This window comes from Ipomoea nil, unplaced genomic scaffold (genome assembly GCF_001879475.1).
Source record: "Ipomoea nil cultivar Tokyo-kokei standard unplaced genomic scaffold, Asagao_1.1 scaffold0261, whole genome shotgun sequence".
NCBI classification, from domain to species: Eukaryota; Viridiplantae; Streptophyta; class Magnoliopsida; order Solanales; family Convolvulaceae; genus Ipomoea; species Ipomoea nil.
In genome coordinates, this window is record NW_017616689.1 from 411507 (window position 1) to 432912 (window position 21406).

The 21406-nt window shown below is 38.8% G+C and overlaps 1 protein-coding gene across 1 annotated transcript; it reads right to left on the reverse strand.

Moving 5' to 3' along the window:
- Positions 1 to 203: 203 nt before the first annotated feature.
- LOC109147229 (developmentally-regulated G-protein 3) lies at positions 204 to 7586 on the reverse strand. Its single transcript, XM_019294861.1, has 10 exons — positions 7372 to 7586; positions 6466 to 6519; positions 5648 to 5824; positions 3684 to 3755; positions 3310 to 3369; positions 1593 to 1702; positions 1209 to 1508; positions 898 to 1089; positions 573 to 624; positions 204 to 464 (listed from the first exon to the last, which is right to left on the reverse strand). The coding sequence occupies exons 1-10, from the start codon at positions 7411 to 7413 to the stop codon at positions 414 to 416; spliced, it is 1110 nt and encodes a 369-aa protein (XP_019150406.1). The 5' UTR covers positions 7414 to 7586; the 3' UTR covers positions 204 to 413.
- Between the last annotated feature and the right edge of the window lie 13820 nt (positions 7587 to 21406).

Genomic DNA, 21406 nt, shown 5'->3' on the forward strand with positions numbered 1-21406 from the left:
GAGATGTGTTTTTAACCTGATCGGTTGACCACTTGAAATTAGATTGGACCGAATACCACAAGTAGATAACTGGGTGAACACAAAGTGTACCAAACATATTTGGCTATAATGCACATGGGCCAAACTACTAAAAAATTAGTTCAGTCAATTAACTAACCTAATTCATAACTTTAGTTCTCTCTTATAGTTTCAAGATAGGACTCTTAACAAGATGATAATAATATAGATAGATAATGTAACAACTAATTCGATCTGTCATTCTATTGCAAACCAAACAAAGGCAAAATTCGCATTTGACACTCTGGAAACTACAGGACAACACTCCGGAACTGAAACAACAACTAGGAAGCTTCCATGCTAAAACACACAACATTTAGCAACTAGTTATGTGCATGCACCTGGAAGTCGTAAAATTAAACCTTCTTAATAATTTGGACAACATCTTCATCCTCCAGTTCATGCTCCTAGTGAATGAAAAGTTCACGATCAGTAACTTACTCAAACAGAACATAATTAAGTAGAGGTTTGAACAATAAAGGTAAAAGGAGGTGCACGTGTTTCGGATAACTGACCTTGCCCACTCTCTGTGGCTTGTGCTTTGCACTTGAACCCCAAACCAGTGCACTGCAGCAAGCAGCCAGAAATTTGCTTAGTAGGATCCAAACCATAATAATATCTTTACTGTGCTATATATCAAAGCGCTAGGCGTATAATTCAGTGTTATTTGAGTTGAAGAATCTAAAAAGTCCTCAGATGTAACACTGCCCCCCCCCCCCCCTCTTCCACTCTCCATTGTGTTTCTTAAGCACGAGAATTTGACGTCTCATGTCTTCTGCATCTGTTGCTGGAAATTAATATATTCAAGTAAAAAGACAAACTTGTGAAGGGAAAACTTACTATTTGAATTGTTTAACCATATCTTTGTGAATACGAAAGCAGAAGTCCTCAACTGTCGTCTTCTTTGATGACAAAATTACAGGATCATCATAGTCTGGATTCATTCCTTTGGGCTTTGTGTATATGCGGGTTAAACTTAGGTATTCCCAGATCTTCTCAAGTAAACCATCAAGGTTCCACTCCAGATGAGCACTGCAGCAAATTAATCAAGACAGAATAACCCTCCATTTAGTTTAATCTGAATGAATTCTGAACCCAGCCTATAAATTTCTACACCAGTGCAATAAACCTCCTAATATAGGATTGATTACCTGATTGGACAATAGTGTGGAAGTTTATCCAGAATCTCCAACTCTTCCAATGTAATCTGATCGATCTTGTTTACAACATAGATGCAAGGCATATACACTCTACTACCTTCGATGACATCAATAAGGTCGTCAGCAGTTGCATCATACCTGAGATGAATATCAGCATTGTGTATTCTGTATTCGCTGCATATTGCCTTGACAGTATCGAGGTCAAGATTTGTGTTGGTAGCTGTTGATGTCAAATTAATTCCACCCTTATCTTTTTTCCTAAATGTCAAATTAGGTGGTTCTTTGTTCAACCTATAATTGTAAAACAAAGAAATGGTCGTGAACACACACAAGTACCAAGCAGAAGTAGAACAGCTAGCAGAAGAGTATTGTTACCTAATTCCAAATCCTTCAAGCTCTTTCTCTATCAGGCGCTTGTGAGTAATTGGTTTTATCGCATCAAGAACAATCAGAATGCAATTGCACGTCCTAGCAGTACTGATAACCTGATTGTAAATTACAAGAATAAAAGAGAATGATTACAAATTCACAAAACATAATAATTTATGGGGAATTGTTCATAAACAAAATCTCAAAGATTCTATAAAATGACGGACCAGTGAACAATGTTCCCAATACATTACATCTAATGTCTGTGCAGGCGTCTATTATACATAGCCTTCTCTTGCTTTTCATAACAAGAGACCATTTCTGAGACTCAAAACTCTTGATTTCCTGGTCATATAGACACCTCTATCATCATACCAAGGAGACCGCATGCGCACTTACCAAGCAAACCCTATTGGCTATCATTGCAACATATTGTAGCCATTGCACTGCTTGTATTACCATTATAAATCAAGATTTGGTTAGGGTCAACACATGGGCCAAAGCACACTACTAACCAATTAGCTAGTCTAGCCCATGGCCTTATAAAGGCATATGCTCTCTCTTATTTTATCAATATAGGAATCTTAACACTCCCCTCAAGTGGACAACTAGGCCATTTTGAATCTAACCGGTTGACCACTTGAAATTGGACCGAACCCTCCCTTGAAACGAAAGCTCTGGACGCCACCAAAGTGGACCGAACAAGCGGGCTTACAGGTGAACACAAAGTGGACCGAACAGGCTCTATACCATGTTATAAATTAAAATTGGGCTAGGGTCACTCAATTGGGCTATAATGCACATGGGCCAAACCACACTAAAAGATTGAATCCAACCAATTAGCTAGTCTAACCCATGGCCTTATAAAGGCATATGTTCTCTGTTATGTTATCAATATGGGACTCTTAACAACCATAATGGGGGAAAATGGAACATATTACCAGAAACCCAGAGGAATGTCAATATCAGATTAACCCAAAGGGCAAAGGTCATACTAATTCAAGCACAAGGAGGTCCACATATATAACCAGAATGAAGACAGCCATGTTACTACCCCAATGCGTCATACACGGAAAAAAATTGCTAAATATTAATGTCAGCAATCACACCACAGAAATGACATTTTGGAATTTTATTTGATTTCATGAGGGAGCAGCAAAAGGTAACCGCTATAATGTAAAAAACCTCTTCATCAATCTAGCTCTATCACTCTTTGTTATGCACTTCTATTAAGCTAAAAAGTTTAATTGGAGATTGGTTTCCAGTTATATGCCCCTCCTTTAACACTTTACTAGCTTACTTTGGACTTCATTCTCTTTTTGTGTTCATGTGCATTAACGTGTATAGGAGTTGGGGTGGAGGTTGCCACACTATGGCCCATGCCAATTAAACTGTAAATAGCTGGGTTCAAATGGAGCTTGGCTTGTTTATGTGATATCACATAGACTAACAATCTGGTGATAACTTTGGCATTCTCATGAGAAGGCACACAGCTCATCAAGTGCTACTTAGCTACAATGGTATATCCTAGTTTAGTGAAAGAAAAGGACAGATATCATACCCAACATGGACAACAATACATCAGCCATCCAGAAATGTCTGTGCTTCATAGATGGCATACTAGAGAGAGATGTCCAGTGATAAGAAGTAAAGAAAGGCAGACCAAAGACAAAAATACATCAAACAAACGAGAAATCAGTAAGTTGTAAGATCAATTTTTTACCTGCCTTCCTCTACCTTTTCCATCTTTAGCACCCTCAATGATACCAGGAAGGTCCAACAACTGCCAACCGAAACAGGAGAAGAATGAAAACATGTAAACAAAGTTACAACTAAGAATAAAAATTTAAGAATTAAGGGAAGTCTCAGATGAATTACTCGTGTATGTCTGTATCTATCACTATCAACTAAAAAAGAAACAGGACATATAACAAATCAGTAGCAAAACTATGTAATCTATTTGGTAGAAATACTTATGGAGCAGTTATTACTCTGTATGCAAATGATCTAATCTTTCAAATGGGAACAAATAATTACAAGTAAATAAAAATGGAGGTAGATACTACTGTAGAACTAGTTAAGTATAAGTTCAGGTACCTGGATTTTAGCTCCTCTATACACGATCACTCCTGGAATACAAGTCAAGGTTGTAAATTCATATGAAGCTACCTGTAAACCATAGAAAAAGGGCTCTTAGAGGAAAGACTTCACAAAAGCTTTGCCACTAGAAACTCCCCCTTTGCATTGACATTATATCCCTAAAAACTAAAAAGTAATTTACTAGTCATGCCAAAATGTCCGTAATACAGAGAAAAAGTAAGAAATATATAAACAACTAATGCAAAAGAGAATAAAATCTTAGCATCATGAAGTGATACTTGACTGTTGATTGATAGCCATCAACTTAGTCTTTCCACTGTAATAATTTGTGAATTGTGATTGTTTGGATAGTTTTTCCTCACACAACTACTAAAATTGGAAGAAGTGCATGCTCATTTTATTAGTTTTCAGAACATAGACAGGACAAACTCACAATTTCCAAGAATCATTTATTAGATCAGAGACTGAAAATGGTTATAAAGGTAAACAAACAATCTATAACCAAAGCTGAAATTACAAATTTAATCAGCTTCATGACTGGAATTGGCCCATTGGAAAGAACTATGGTATATCGTTACTCGCGAAGAGGATTAAGTTTTTTTACAATCCTAACATATAAAACCCATGCCTTGTAATACATCTAGAAATTTAAAAATTGAACAAAATGTATGTGACTATGTGTATAAAAGCATAGCATACTGTCAAAACAATAACCTGATCCAAGACACTTTATTCAACATTTTCAACTTTTAGGTATCCAAATGTTTGTTTAAATAGTCAAAAGTCATACAAATATCAGTATGTTCGACTTTTTAAAATTTATTGTTTGACAAAACACAACTTTCAAGCATTTAAACTCAAAGGCTAATATTGTTTAAACATTTCCTCTATCAATACTCTCTCCCTCCCATTAAATTAAATAAACAATAATTCCAGTTTTTGTCTACACTACATGTAATCTCATGTTACAATTCTAACTGTAGCATGGCTTCAATATTATAAGAAGTTGGTAAACTTAAATTTTAGTACATTGCTGTTCAGCTTGGGTTTGTTGGAATTTAGTGCTCTCGATGGGGGTATTAAAATGTCAAGCAAGGTCAAAGATGCATTGGGAAGTTGGAATTTTGAAAAAAAATAATAATAAATAAAAGGAGATACCGAGAATGGATTAAGGATCTTTGTGGAAACACTTAGGGTGTGTTTGGTTCGCACATGGGAATCGGAATCAGAATGGGTATCAAATACTTGGTAAATGTAATGGGTTTTGGTGAAAGTATTTTGCATGTTTGGTAGTAGGGTGGAATGGGAATGATTAGGCTAAGGATGAATAATGGGATGAAACCCTTATAAAATAAGGGAATGGGTTTTACCATTAATGGGGTATTCCAAACCCATAGTAGTTGTTTAAAAACTAAACACACCCTTAGATAAGCTTAAGCTCGTATAGGTTTGTTTTTAATGCTACTGACTCTATTACATTGTAGTATCTGTTCAAACATACTTTCTCAACCTATTGAATCACAAAGAGTCAACAACGCCTCCACTGAGGCTCGATCTCATGACCTCCCATATGAGAGAGTCACTACATGTCATCTGAGCACAAGGTGCTTGGCAAGCTCGTATAGTTTGATTGAAGGCATTATGCAAATTTGGATGGTTACACCTTGTGACCTCGGTCCCTTGTTGAATATATTCTCTCAACTTATCAAAAAATAAAAATAAGAAAGTTGGTAAAACTTATTTGAATTCTTTACCAACTTAAATCACGTCACATTGGATGTAAAGAGCAAAAGAATGCCTAGTAAATAAAATTGAAAATCTCATTTGACAAAATGACCATGAACCACAATTATGTGATAATGCAGTATTTTCTTCTACCACAGTACGTAACACATAATAAGATGGCAGGGAGGATTTTCTTCTATCATAGCATACAAAACATATAAGTATGTCCAACACACCTCTGAAAAGGTGCCTGTCAACTTGTTCAGTAGTGTAGATTTTCCAACAGAAGGAAAGCCCACCAGACCAACTCTAGAATCACCACTTTTTGTAACATCAAAACCTTCCCCAGCACCACCACCACCACCTTTTGACGAAGGTGCAAGAAGTTCCCTTCGCAGTTTTGCAAGTTTAGCCTAATGAAATAGACAAAACAACTGGGTTAAGTGCATAAGATATTAAATGCATTAATATATTAGACAACTGTTATTTCTAAGTGTATGTTCCTATCTGGAATTCAGTGCATATGTTACGCATCCATTAACCATCCACATTATGAAAATAAATTTAAAAAACAAGAATATTGAAGTAGGTCCATCAAAAACCCAAGTGGTGTGTCATTGCCTCTTTTTCTTTAAAGAAAAAAAGGAGGGGGTGATGGTTCCTAAATCGAGTTTAAGAAGGCTCCATAATCCCTATACCTAACAATTAGAAGTAATTTTAATATTAGTTCTCAAGATAGGTGTCCCCATTTCCCTATTAATTTCCCTGGATTTGTATACTTATCCAAGTCTGTTGTAACCTCTACAAACTCAATATAATTAATTCTATTCTTGGGATTTTGACATTCAACGTTTCTCTTATTCAAGTTATAATCCTTGCATCATCCCTTGTTCTTGGTTTCTTCTAAATTGTTCACACACCTAGCCAGCAGGTATTAGCTTCTTACAAACCTGTACCAGCCAGACCACTGCCTCATGATTTCTAACAAAATAAAAGGATGAGAGATGATCAAAATAATTCCCATCTTAACATAACAGAATGCAAAAGGTGCTACCTTTAACAGGCCAAGGTGATGAGCAGTAGCTTTATTCTTTTGAGTCCTTGCCATCTGAACAAAAGAAAAACTCACATTATTCTTAAATAATTTATCACAAATTCAATATCAAGAATAGAACAGTATTGCAATATGCAATTATATTAAGTTAAGATCTAAAGGAAATATCTACAAATTGAAAGAATAAAAGACTCATCAAGAATGGTGCTTGCCAAGATAATATTACACAGCATATATATCCATGCAAGGCCAATCACTTTCAGATTCTTTTTTCCTCCATGAATAATAAAAAATGAACCCATAAAATTCATATACATATATTTCATATTTCGATTATAAGTGAAAAGAAAAAATAGCTATATGCCTATATGAAGTGTCTAGTAAATCACACAACACAGTTTTGCACTCTTTCTGCTTCTTCTTGAAACTGAGAATAATTAGGAGGAAGAAAAGTGACAAACATGTTTTTCTGCATCCATTGTTACTATAGGATACAGGAGGCCTAATAGTACAAGGAATGGCACAAATGGTAGAATTTACACCAAAATCATCTGTCTTTCTACTGTATTTAACTTCCTCTCACCGAACAAACCAAAAATTTTGAGCATTTTCTCTAATAGGAGAAAGGGTACCCAAAAATATTAATTTTAAGTCAAAGCTACTGCTAGGAAAGAACCAATTCATTTCACAGCAACAACGTTCTAGGTATTTCTATATGCAAAAAGGCTAGTTGCAGCTAACACAATGAACGGTAACATACTGAATAAAGCAATAACAAATCTTAATTTGAATATAATAAATGATGAAAATGAGCTTATTTTAACAGCGATTTCATACAATCGGCTGAGTTCAAAAGCAAAGTTTAACAATTCAAATCATGTCTATAAATTATGAGCGTAACATTACCTCATCTTCGATGTCTTTGATTTTCTGCATCACGGTGGCCATTGTTCCAAGATGACGTATGAAAACGGCTACGTGAATGATAGTAGCAGACTATCTACGTCTGTACTTGCCGATGATTCACCGGAACGATAAAAGAAGCGCCTTATTTCGTTCGGAGCGCCGAGCTGGAAGAGCGAAAGTTCTAGAGGGGCGAAAACGGGAGCATCCAATATCCAACTCTGACTCTGTAAGCAGGGTTTAAAATACGGGCCGGGTATGCATCCGCCATCCGACCATTGGACCATGCTGTGGCCTGTGAGCCTGTGAGCCTGTGACCGACCCGTTATAAGTTCAATTGTTATACCATGGACCATGGTTCATATTCCATTGTAAATTTGATACAAAAATTTTGTACTTTCAGTTACCTATAATTAATTATTTTTGTACATGTAAATAAATAACTTAATAATTGCTGACACATAATATGATAGTTACAGGTACATAAACTATTAAATGTAAGTACATAATGTGTCAACTATAAATATATAGGCTCTGTTTGGCAAACCTAGCTGAAAAGCTATAAGCTAGGAGCTGATAGCTGAAAAGGAGCTGAAAGCTGAAAAGCTATAAGTTCGGAGCTGAAAATTGAAGAGCTGTTAAGCTAGCTGTTATGATTGAAAGTGTTTGGTAAAATTAGCTTTTTGATAAGCTGATAAATGTAAAAAGACTAAAAATGACATCTTCATAAAATTTAAATTAGTTTGTTTACATATTAAAATTTAACATTTCGTCTTCCAAAAAAAAAAGTAAACACTTTTTAAAATAACACTATTAGCATGATCATGATCTAGCATCCCATAATGAAGTAGCAATATTGTTGTGAATCTCCTTCATCTCCATAGAGGTGTGACTTAAATTTTTGTTGATGGAGATATTACTACTTGAATCTTGAAGTTCATCAGGCGGTATGTAATCTGGATGCTGCTCAAGCACATTAAACATCATATCATATTGTGAATTCTTCCGAATATAATTATGTAGTGCAAATGTGGCCATATTGCTAATTTAATAATAATAATAATAATAATAATAATAATAATAATAATAATAATAATAATAATAATAATAATAATAATAAGCTAAAGTTTCAACATAATTGTTTAGCAGGAAACAAGACTAAGGAAGGGATTGACGTGAAAATTGGGATAGGAGAAGAGAAAGGATTTTAATTCATAAGGTTAAAATATGTCATTACTTTAAAATAATAAGGGTAAAGATGGAAAAAAAGTTAGGAAGCTAGTAGCTTATTTTGAAACGCTACCTAAAGTAGCGTTTCAAAATAAGCTCTTATTTTAAGCTAGGAGCTTATTTTGGAAACATTACCAAACAGAGCTTATAGCTTATTAGTAGCTTAAAATAAGCTATAAGCTCCTAGCTTAGCGTTGCCAAACAGAGCCATAATCTGAAGGTTATTTTTGGACCAGGGTCTACAATGCAAGGTAAACCCTGGTCCATAGTATAATTTGAGTTAAAAGTATTTTTTTTTAAATAATATATATTAAACAAACAAATATAAGTGCGAAATAAAGTATTCAATAGGAAAGACGAATGGAGAACCAAAGAATTACCATTGCGACGGTGAGAACGGCGGAGGACCAAGACCTCGTGGAGTGCAGTACAAAGAAATCAAAGACAAATGGAGAGACACCAACATCATTCGAGGAAGGGGTCGCAATGGAGGGAGTCAAACAAAATGCAAGCAAAAATGGGGAGAATACTACCCCCCCCCTCCCCTGTACTAGAATGGAGAACAACCAACCTGCTCCAACTGAGACCTAGCCAAGGGTAGCGTCGTTCAAAGAAACTATGACTGGGGAAAAACCAAAAGAACGCACGCCGGACAACCTGGAGTCAGACGATGATGAGGAGGACTTGGATGAAGATCCTAAATATAACACCCCCAATTTCCAGGCCATTTTAAACTTAATTATGCAAGATAATCTAACCACAATATAAGCAAAACACAGCGGAAGTCTAACTATATAAAACTGGAAAACGAAGAGTGTTATGCCACGTCCACACTAAGGTGAATGCACAGGCGAGAACAACATCAACATCATCAGTCTAACAAGGGACAAGGTCAAACCAACAACAATCTAATGTTCATCATAAAAGGCACACAGGCCCATAACAAAGCTAACAAAGTCTGAGGGAACTACACTATCCATCACTAGATCGCGCTCGCCACTACTCGAGACCTGAAAAACACATAAATAAATGGGACGACGCCCGATCAGCGAATAATGCTGGTAACACACCAATACATGTTAAGTATCATACATAGATAGTATATACAAAATCATTTTCGAAACGGAATACTGTATATATAAGTTCAAAGCCAAAGATAGAAGTCAACCACAAGACTCTATATCACTCTCAACAAGAATAAGGGAACACATCCCAAGACATCAAGACGTAACAATGACAACACAAGTAATGCTCAAGGTACATTCTACCATCACTCAGTAGAATATCACCCGACATGCTCAACACAAGAGAATAAAGACACATATTGGCAACACATGCCTTTGTGACATCACTCGTCACGAATAGAGAAATACAACAACGGCAACACATGTCTTCATGACATCACACATCACGAATCAATAATCCTTCCTTATGCCCGGTTCCAACCTTATGGCTACCCCCAACCTTATATCTAGTTCCAACCTTTACCTCCAGGACCCCTGTACTTTTGAGTCCAACCTTTTCCCTCCTGGGACCGTCGTCCCCCATCAACGACCACCAACAATTCCACAAATTCATAGTACACGAGGGTACCGATCACACACTTTGGCAACACATACCTCCCAAGAAAACGTGAACCCATCACACATGTCACAAACTCCATAATCACGTCATGGCCACCACGAGGACCACTGCCGTACCTTGGTGACTAATGTCCCATACCATTAATCGTGCAATCCAGGTACAGCCACACACACAACACCATCATAGGAGTCAATCAACGGATCACAACGAAGATATGAAACCATACTCAACAAGGAAAGGATCACAATCCGACAACAACGATGATTAACACAAGTCATCATCCACAATAGGAAAGGACAAACAACACACGCTAGCATTTAAACACCGAACTAGCATGCTTATCAAACGGGTAAACTAAACATAGTTCCGAAGAACACACAAGACTCATCCTGGTTCAACGAATCACAAGGTTGAACACTTAGCACGATTCAAGACACCAAGACCTACATGGAATCCTACCATATAGTTCTAGACATACGAGACATCAAGAAGACGCTCAAAAGCCCAACAAAAGAACATCGGGAAGTCAAAACATCAATTACCGAGTCAAAAGAATCACGGGGAACAAATCCCCAACGAACACCATATATGTACCCGCGGGTGGGGCCACGGGTGGACCCCCACCAGTGGTTCCGCCCGCGGGAACCACTTCCCACAACCAACGTACCTCGCGGGTGGACCCCTACCCGCCGTTCCGCCCGCGGTTACCGATCCCTGAACAAAATATCCCTTCGGGGATTTTCAACACCAAGCTCAAATTCAAGTCCAAAACATCCAAAATCGCACCGAATACAACAAAATGACTTGAATCAAATGAATAGCCAAGCAATGGCATACAAAAACCCTAATAACAAGCTCTAGATATGCATTTTCACAAGACAATGCATCAACACTTACATTTCATAGCAAAATCACATGTAGAATCCAATAAATCATCATATAAGTAAGTAAAATAGATTTTGTAAAGCATGGGTTACCTCATCTGCTTAACATCCAAAGACAACGCCAACTTAAGCTCAACTCACAAAGCCAAGCTACCGGGAATTTGTGAATCACATCGGCTTTCACTAATTAAAACAAGCTAATAAAACAATTAAAACTACTTTAATTATAAGAGGATTTGAACCTTAACTTCTCATTAACACCAACCACCCCACTAACCAACTAAGCTAAGTTTCACTTGTTGATTCTTAAGTAACACTAACCAATTAACACTAATCAAATAAACAAAACTAACAATTAAAACTAACTAGGCTATAAAGAGATTCAAACCCTAGCCAACACCCAATACTAACCACTACCTTACCACAAAGCTAATTAAACATTTAATAACTTATGCTTAACAAAAACCTAATAATCTAAACAAGCAACTAAGGTAACAAAACAACAGCTCACCTCATCGTCTTCTTCACTCTGCATGGAGCCGCGGGTGGAACGACGTACACATCACGACCCGTCTAACTGCCCGCTGCCAGAGCGCTTTCCGCCGGAGGGAACCGAGACCGCCACCGCAACCGAATGAGCTCGCCGGAGAAGGAAGGCAGCTAACCACCACCCACGCTGCTTGCTCTGCCCGCCGGAATAAGGGGTGTCGTGTAGCTCTTTCTGCCGGACTCCCACACTAGCCTCCGCCGCTGGACGACCATCGGAGAAAGGACAACATTGTTGGAGGAGCCGCCAAACTCGTTCGTCGACTTGCATTCTGACGGAGCTTCTACAGGTTCGAACTACACCGGAGGGAAGAGAAAAAGAGAGATACAAGGGGAAGGTTTGGGGTGAGGTTCTTGCCTCCGTGAACGGGAAACCGAACGAGAGAGAAAGACACGAATGGGAGGGGCAGAGATGTGGGGGTTCGCCGGCTGGTTTAGCGAAGAGAAAAATCGAAAGAGTGTTTGGCTGATGAAGGAAGAAGGACACAGCTGCCAAATAGGGGTCTAGGGCTTGATACAATACACACATACACACTATAGGTAGTAGGGTTCATAGTCGGTTGGGTTACACTAATTGTGGATTTTAGGCCAAACATCTTGGGCTCACCAAAGTAATTATAACACATATATTTATACAACATATGGGCTTGACTAGTTGGGTTCAGGACTCATATATTATATAGTCTTAGGATAAATAAACACTTGGGCTCAAAGAATAATTATTAGGCCTTAGGGATTAAAACCATTTTGCGGCTTGAAACATTTAGTACAAATATATTGGTTCACAATAATAGGTAGACCCGGGCCCATTTCAAAATAAATATTTATATAAATATTTTTAATTAATATCGGGACTATAGTTTATTTTAGGAAAATATGGGGTGTCACATCCTCACCCCCTTAAAAGAAGCTTTGTCCCCGAAGCTGGAAAAATCATTTTGGGGATAAGAGTGTCACAAAACTTACGATAGTATATATATAGAGAAAATATTTATACGGGCAAAACATACATACTAAGTTTTGGAAAGATTCGGTTCGAAAGGTTTAAATTTTAAACTCGAGGACACGATGGTTGGAAAGGAAAAGAGGATGAGAGTTTAGGTTCCGAACTTGAGGACGACGTTAATTAGGATTTGGATCAAAGTCATCAAAGTTGCAACTTAGGAAATAAGGTTGCCACCTTGCACAGAATCGATTGAAGTGAGGGATCAAGAACGAGGTTTGAAAGGATTGAAACGATTTCCTAACGGAAAGGTACTAGATTTAGGCTCAAGGATAGCGTTGATTAGAAAGGAAATCAAGATTTTCAAGATTACAACTTAGGAAAACGAGGTTGTCATCTTGTACAGAATCAAATTAAGAAGGAAACAGGAACGAGGTTCGAAGAGATAGGAAAGATTTTTCGGAAAAGACATTTGGTTTGACAAGAAGAGGAAAGAAAAACGGCTTAAAGAGGGTTAGGGATTCTCGGCTTCAGGCGACTTCTTCGACTTGACGCTTTGATCACTGCACTTTTGACGAACTGAAGGTGCCTTACCGCGATGCTGACGCGTTCTAACGCTAAGATCTTTACCGGACCCTCTTCATAAACTGGGATCACAAACGTCTTCACCCCAAGCCCTTCTTCACACACTAGTTTCTTCTTCAACTTTGTTACGGCCGAGCGAAACTCACACAGTGCACCACAAAAGTACTCCTCCAAAGTACTCCAAGACTTTGTCCAACTCGGTGGCTAAACCAAGCTTTAGGCTACTTTTCCCAAGATCTCACACGGACTAGGCAACTGTGAGTTGACTTGCTTCCTTTATCGGTCTTCAACTTTACTTTGGTAACGAAACTCTTATCAGTCCTTCTTGAACTTCTTGGAGATCCCACTTGGTATTCACCCTTATTATTCCCGTTAACGATCTAAAGCTGGTTGAATCGTAGAGCTCAACTGCAACCTTAATCCAAACGCAAACGATAGAACTTTTTCGTAAACTGAAGTCTTTACCAAAGTCAACATCTGGAGACCTTACATGGTTCGTCGCCCAAAGATTTGCTCATGTCCTCACTAGAAGCTCAGTAGGTCGAGTCTTGTTCACAGTTGATAACCTTGCAATCCTTATAAGGTAGTCGGCAACATACCAACTTTGTCTTTTCTTGTCTGGATTAACGGTAAGTCTTCCTTGAGAACTTCGTTGCTGCACGAGCCTGTTTTACTTATGAAGGTCCAACAGTAGAACTGGTCCTTAAGTTCATTCCTGACTGTCTTTCCTTTTACTGTTCCCTCTTCCCATTCAAGATTAGCTACTTCACAATCCTTCTTTGCTTTAGTTGAGGATAGGTCTCTTACCATAAATCATCGGCAAAGAGTCTTTAGGAACACTCGGTGATAAAATCCGTCTTTGCTTCGCTCTTGTCGGTTTGAGTCTTCTGGCTGCCCCAACGTTTGATTGCAACTCGGTTACGTCTTCTTTTCTTCTTGTTGCCGAACCTCCTTATCAAAAGTCTTCATGTTAACCATAACTTTCCAAGTATGCCGACTAGGATGAACACTACCCTCATTACCAGCTACTACTCGACCTCTTCACGTTTCACAGGATCAGACGACTTGCCAACAACGAGGTTCTTCTCTTCCAGGTACCTTAAAAGTCCAAGCTTTTCTTGTACGGCGATCTTGATCTTTATTACTCCAAGGTTCATTGCTTCGACTTGCCCGATCTTGGTTTCTTCAAGGGTAGGTAGAACTACTTCTAGGTTGAACACTTCGATCTTACACTTCATGAAAGGTAAACTTCAACTCTAGGATTAGCGCAGAACTGATGACGATGTCGTACGAGAGGCGACGCCACTTGCTTGAACGGGGATTGTCGTAGCTGACTTCAGGTTGCGAGAAAAGCGGTCTATCTTCATTGCGTTGACCACGTGCCCAACTGCAAACACCGCGACTTGACTATCTTGTAACAACAAATCTTCGGTCTTCTTACTCTTAGACACAGTCTTCGTCAAGACTTTAACGCCACCAGAACAAGGCAACTTACCGAGAAGGTTTGCACCAACCGAGAACAATAGCCACAGCTACGAACGCTAACAACAAAACAAGATAAAAGAACTACACAGATAACAAAAAATAGCTCACAACCTCACCGCGCGTCCTAAGAATCCTATACTTAGGTACTTAAACACTTAGAAGCTTCAGTAAACAACTTAAATGTCAACTTAGAGCACTAACCTAAGCTCAACTTAGGTTCTTAAAGTTCAACTCTTAACATCCTAGGCTCAAACCTAGGCTCTGATACCAACTGTAACACCCCTGATTTCCAGGCCATTTTAAACTTAATTATGCAAGATAATCTAACCACAATATAAGCAAAACACAGCGGAAGTCTAACTATATAAAACTGGAAAACGAAGAGTGTTATGCCACGTCCACACTAAGGTGAACGCACAGGCGAGAATAACATCAACATCATCAGTCTAACAAGGGACAAGGTCAAACCAACAACAATCTAGTGTTCATCATAAAAGGCACACAGGCCCATAACAAAGCTAACAAAGTCTGAGGGAACTACACTATCCATCACTAGATCGCGCTCGCCACTAATCGAGACCTGAAAAGCACATAAATAAATGGGACGACGCCCGATCAGCGAATAATGCTGGTAACACACCAATACATGTTAAGTATCATACATAGATAGTATATACAAAATCATTTTCGAAACAGAATACTGTATATATAAGTTCAAAGCCAAAGATAGAAGTCAACCACAAGACTCTATATCACTCTCAACAAGAATAAGAGAACACATCCCAAGACATCAAGACGTAACAATGACAACACAAGTAAGGCTCAAGGTACATTCTACCATCACTCAGTAGAATATCACCCGACATGCTCAACACAAGAGAATAAAGACTCATATTGGCAACACATGCCTTTGTGACATCACTCGTCACGAATAGAGAAACACAACAACGGCAACACATGCCTTCGTGACATCACAGATCACGAATCAATAATCCTTCCTTATGCCCGGTTCCAACCTTATGGCTACCCCCAACCTTATATCTAGTTCCAACCTTTACCTCCAGGACCCCTGTACTTTTGAGTCCAACCTTTTCCCTCCTGGGACCGTCGTCCCCCACCAATGACCACCAACAATTCCACCAATTCATAGTACACGAGGGTACCGATCACACACTTTGGCAACACATGCCTCCCAAGAAAACGTGAACCCATCACACATGTCACAAACTCCATAATCACGTCATGGCCACCACGAGGACCACTGCCGTACCTTGGTGACTAATGTCCCATACCATTAATCGTGCAATCCAGGTACAGCCACACACACAACACCATCATAGGAGTCAATCAACGGATCACAACGAAGATATGAAACCATACTTAACAAGGAAAGGATCACAATCCGACAACAACGATGATTAACACAAGTCATCATCCACAATAGGAAAGGACAAACAACACACGCTAGCATTTAAACACCGAACTAGCATGCTTATCAAACGGGTAAACTAAACATAGTTCCGAAGAACACACAAGACTCATCATGGTTCAACGAATCACAAGGTTGAACACTTAGCACGATTCAAGACACCAAGACCTACATGGAATCCTACCATATAGTTCTAGACATACGAGACATCAAGAAGACGCTCAAAAGCCCAACAAAAGAACATCGGGAAGTCAAAACATCAATTACCGAGTCAAAAGAATCACGGGGAACAAATCTCCAACGAACACCATATATGTACCCGCGGCTGGGGCCACGGGTGGACCCCCACCTGTGGTTCCACCCGCGGGAACCACTTCCCACAACCAACATACCCCACGGGTGGGGCGGCGGGTGGACCCCTACCCGCCGTTCCGCCCGCGGTTACCGATCCATGAACAAAATACCCCTTCGGGGATTTTCAACACCAAGCTCAAATTCAAGTCCAAAGCGTCCAAAATCTCACCAAATACAACAAAATGACTTGAATCAAAGGAATAGTCAAGCAATGGCATACAAGAACCCTAATAACAAGCTCTAGATATGCATTTTCACAAGACAATGCATTAACACTTACATTTCATAGCAAAATCACATGTAGAATCCAATAAATCATCATATAGGTAAGTAAAATAGATTTTGTAAAGCATGGGTTACCTCATCTGCTTAACATCCAAAGACAACGCCAACTTAGGCTCAACTCACAAAGTCAAGCTACTGGGAACCTGTGAATCACATCGGCTTTCACTAATTAAAACAATCTAATAAAACAATTAAAACTACCTTAACTATAAGGGGATTTGAACCTTAGATTCTCATTAACACCAACCACCCCACTAACTAACTAAGCTAAGCTTCACTTATTGATTCTTAAGTAACACTAACCAATTAACACTAAAGTCAAGCTACCGGGAACCTGTGAATCACATCGGCTTTCTCTAATTAAAACAATCTAATAAAACAATTAAAACTACCTTAATTATAAGGGGATTTGAACTTTAGATTCTCAATAACACCAACCACCCCACTAACTAACTAAGCTAAGCTTCACTTATTGAGTCTTAAGTAACACTAACCAATTAACACTAATTAAATAAACAAAACTAACAATTAAAACTAACTAAGCTATAGAGGGATTTGAACCCTAGCTAACACCCAATACTAACCACTACCTTACCACCAAGCTAATTAAACACTTAATAACTTATGCTTAACAAAAACCTAATAATCTAAACAAGCAACTAAGGTAACAATACAACAGCTCACCTCATCGTCTTCTTCACTCTGCATGGAGCCGCGGGTGGAACGACGTACACATCACCACCCATCTAACTGCCCACTGCCGGAGAGCCGACTAACGCTACCACTGTCGACTCTTGCCGGAGCGCTGTCCGCCGGAGGGAACCGAGACCGCCACCGCAACCGAACGAGCTCACCGGAGAAGGACGTCAGCTAACCACCACCCACGCTGCTTGCTCTGCCCGCCGGAACAGGGGGGGTGTCGTGTATCTCTTTTCGCCGGGCTCCCACACTAGCCTCCGCCGCTGGACGACCATCGGAGAAAGGACAACATCACTGGAGGAGCTGCCAAACTCGTTCGTCGACTTGCATTCTACCAGAGCTTCTACAGGTTCGAACTACACCGGAGGGAAGAGAAAAAGAGAGATACAGGGGGAAGGTTTCGGGTGAGGTTCTTGCCTCCGTGAACGGGAAATCGAACGAGAGAGAAAGACACGAACGGGAGGGGCGGAGATGAGGGGGTCCGCCGGCTGTTTAGCGAAGAAAAAAATCAAAGTTGCGTTTGGTTGATGAAGGAAGAAGGACACAGCTGCCAAACAGGGATCTAGGGCTTGATACAATACACACATACACACTATAGGTAGTAGGGTTCATAGTCGGTTGGGTTACACTAATTATGGATTTTAGGCCAAACATCTTGGGCTCACCAAAATAATTATAACACATATATTTATACAACATATGGGCTTGACTAGTTGGGTTCAGGACTCATATATTATATAGTCTTAGGATAAATAAACAATTGGGCTCAAAGAATAATTATTAGGCCTTAGGGATTAAAACCATTTTGGGGCTTGAAACATTTAGTACAAATATATTGGTTCACAATAATAGGTAGACCCGAGCCCATTTCAAGATAAATATCTATATAAATATTTTTATTAAAATATTTAATATCAGGACTATAGTTTATTTTAGGAAAATACTGGGTGTCACACTAAATGCCTTGAATTCAGGTTAACAAAGGAGGACAAGATTAGATTGAGAAAACCATGGAGGCAATCTCATATTGTGAAACTCCTGGGTAGAAAGGTAGGCTATACGTGCCTCACAAAATGTCTTCATGCTATTTGGAGACCAAAGGCAAAAATGGACATCGTGGCTTTAGATGACATATATCATGTTGTTCGATTCTGGTATATAGACGATTATGAGTTCGCGAAATATGGAGGGCCATGGATGGTGATGAATCACTATTTAATTGTGCAGGATTGGAAGCCAAACTTTAATCCTAAATCTGACAAAATAGAACATGTGTTGGTTTGGGTTCGCTTCCCCGATCTTCCGATGGAATATTATGACTACACATTTCTGATGAGACTTTGAAGGAGGATTGGAGAACCAAAGTACATGGACGAGGCGACAAGAATAGGTTCACGAGGGCGTTTTGCGAGAATGTGTGTCAAACTGGACATCACGAAGCCTCTCCTTTCTAAGTTCACAGCCAAACTGAAGGTTAGAAGGATTAGAATACGAGGGGATTCACTAAGTTTGTTTCCACTGCGGCATCTTGTAACACCCCCTTTTTCTAAAATCTAAAACCCGATATAAAAAAACTTAATTAAGATAAGTCCAGGATAACTTAGATAACTAAAAGATCAAATCCAAAACGATAAGCTAAAGAGAGTGCCACTACCACAGTCACCATTCACGGTAACTGCACAGGCTACAAAGCAACTACGGAAACTAGAGTCAAGCTCAACAAAACAGTAAAACATGGGAACAACCCCGGTGTCTACGCACCATCAAAAAGGTAGTTCAACTACAACTGTCAAAAGTACTACCAAGGGAGAGGGTACTGATCTAGTAACTACTATGACTAAAACTACGCACTAATCTAACATCATGTGCTCTCAAGTACTGGATCCACCTGAAAGGGGTTATAAAACAAGTAGGAAAATAAACTTAGAGCTAATTACCGAAATGATCCATTGACTATAGCGAAATTACCAATTTGGTCATTGACTATTTTTTTTAACCAATTAAGTCCCTCAACTTTAAAAATCTTAACCAATTTGGTCATCTGTTTGTTTGACTGTTAGTCAACCGTTAACTTGGGACCAAATTGGTAATTTCGCTATAGTCAAGAGACCATTTTGGTAATTAACTTTAGGGGTGGGCAATTCGGTTTAGTTTTCTCGAACTGAACCGAACTAATTTGGTTCGGTAATATACCGAACAACCGAACGGTATTGGATTCTTGTATATCGAACAGTTTGATAAAAAACCGATCCGAATTGTTCGATAAAAAATTAAACTGAACCGAATACCGTTTGATTTTTTTAAAAAAATATAATAATAATAAATAAATAAATAAATAAATAATAAATCCAAGTCCCTTACTGCTTGCTCTGCCGTTCAGCTCATATTGTCACGGGTATCTCTCGTAAATATTTTATTTGATTTCTTTATGGTTTGTTATCAAAAGTTCTATATTATGTGTTATGGTGTTTACATAGTCCATATCCAAAGTCTAATATATAACAAAATAGCAATCCAAAGTTCAAACGATATTCAATTCGGTTTGGTTTTTACCGAACAAATTCAGTTCGGTTCGAGTTTTTACCGAACCGTTCGGTATACAAGAATCTATTACCGTTCGGTTGTTCGGTATATTACCGAATCTAACTAGTTTGGTACGGTTCGGTTCGAGAAAACTGAACCGAATTGCCCACCCTTAAAGTTAATTACCAAAATGGTCCCTTGACTATAGCAAATTACCAACTTGGTCCCAAGTTAACGGTTGACTAACGGTCAAACAAACGGATGACCAAATTGGTTAAGATTTTTAAAGTTGATGGACTTAATTGGTAAAAAAAAAATAATCAAGGACCAAATTTGTAATTTCGCTATAGTCAAGGGACCATTTCGGTAACTAACTCAATAAACTCGTTACCAATTAATGCTAAGCATAAAGGCACTCAACCCTGTAAAGTACTATAGATATAAATTGGAAAACGTTTTGCATTCACACACATTCTCAAACATGAATATAAACAGTTACGACACTTAGTCATAGATCTCAATAGATATACATAAATACTTCTATATGCTGGCAACCTATAAAACATATAATCATGCTTTAACTCATAACTCATACTTGAACACATTCACATACTATAAACAGATGTAATCCAACTATAGTCTACTATGCACTACTCACAATCATGCTGGTAGTTAAAGAGACAATTGAAGCTTAACATGTAAAATCATGCTTTCATGCTAACACTTAATCAACGATAAGATTGTACTTCTCAAATGCTCTAAATGAGACATATGCTAAGTCAGGTATGATACTTTACTTGTCATGTATTCAAATAAGGCATATGCTATGTCATGATGCAATTCTACAAGTAAGGATATGATGCTGGATACATATATATATGTAGATATATACTTATACTCTCACTCTTATTTGAAAAAGGTATACTTTTACTGTGGAGGATCTCTGTCGAGTCACTTGACGCGCTTTTCTCTTCTTTCTTTCTTTCTTGCTTTCTTTTTTTCTTGCTTTCTTTCTGATGATTCTCATTTCTCTTCCTTCTCAATCTTTCTCTGTATGCAAGGTAGGTACTCCGCCGTAGCGAAGCCCTAGCGAACGGTGCATCTCTTGCAAGTTGCAACTGCCACATTCGTATCAACGGATCCTCAAACTCGTGGGGAGGTAGGAACTTCACGAATCGTGAATGGACCTATCCGGGCACGCAAACATGGGCGGCCTAGTACTCATCTCGCCCACAGAATCGGTACTCGTGGTTCTTATAAACTCTGTGGAATCAGGTATCGTACTTTCACTGTGCACACCCCCTAACCGGGATTCCAAGACCAGCGGGTAGTATCCAACCTAGCAACTCGTGAATATCGACCAAGTTACTTCTAGAATAAACTGTCGGTCCTCTGTGACCGTTTCTTTCTCTTTCTCATAACTTCTTTCTTTCTCTTTTCTTTCGAGAACATAGTCCTAACGGGGGCCTCCAAAACATAGATTTTTCCTCA

Coding starts and splice junctions, on each gene's coding strand:
- LOC109147229 (XM_019294861.1), bottom strand. CDS start 7,413: ATGGCCACCGTGATGCAGAAAATCAAAGACATCGAAGATGAG. Junction 6,520..7,371: donor TCAAAGACATCGAAGATGAG/GTAATGTTACGC, acceptor TCTTTTGTTCAG/ATGGCAAGGACTCAAAAGAA. Junction 5,825..6,465: donor ATCACCTTGGCCTGTTAAAG/GTAGCACCTTTT, acceptor CTATTTCATTAG/GCTAAACTTGCAAAACTGCG.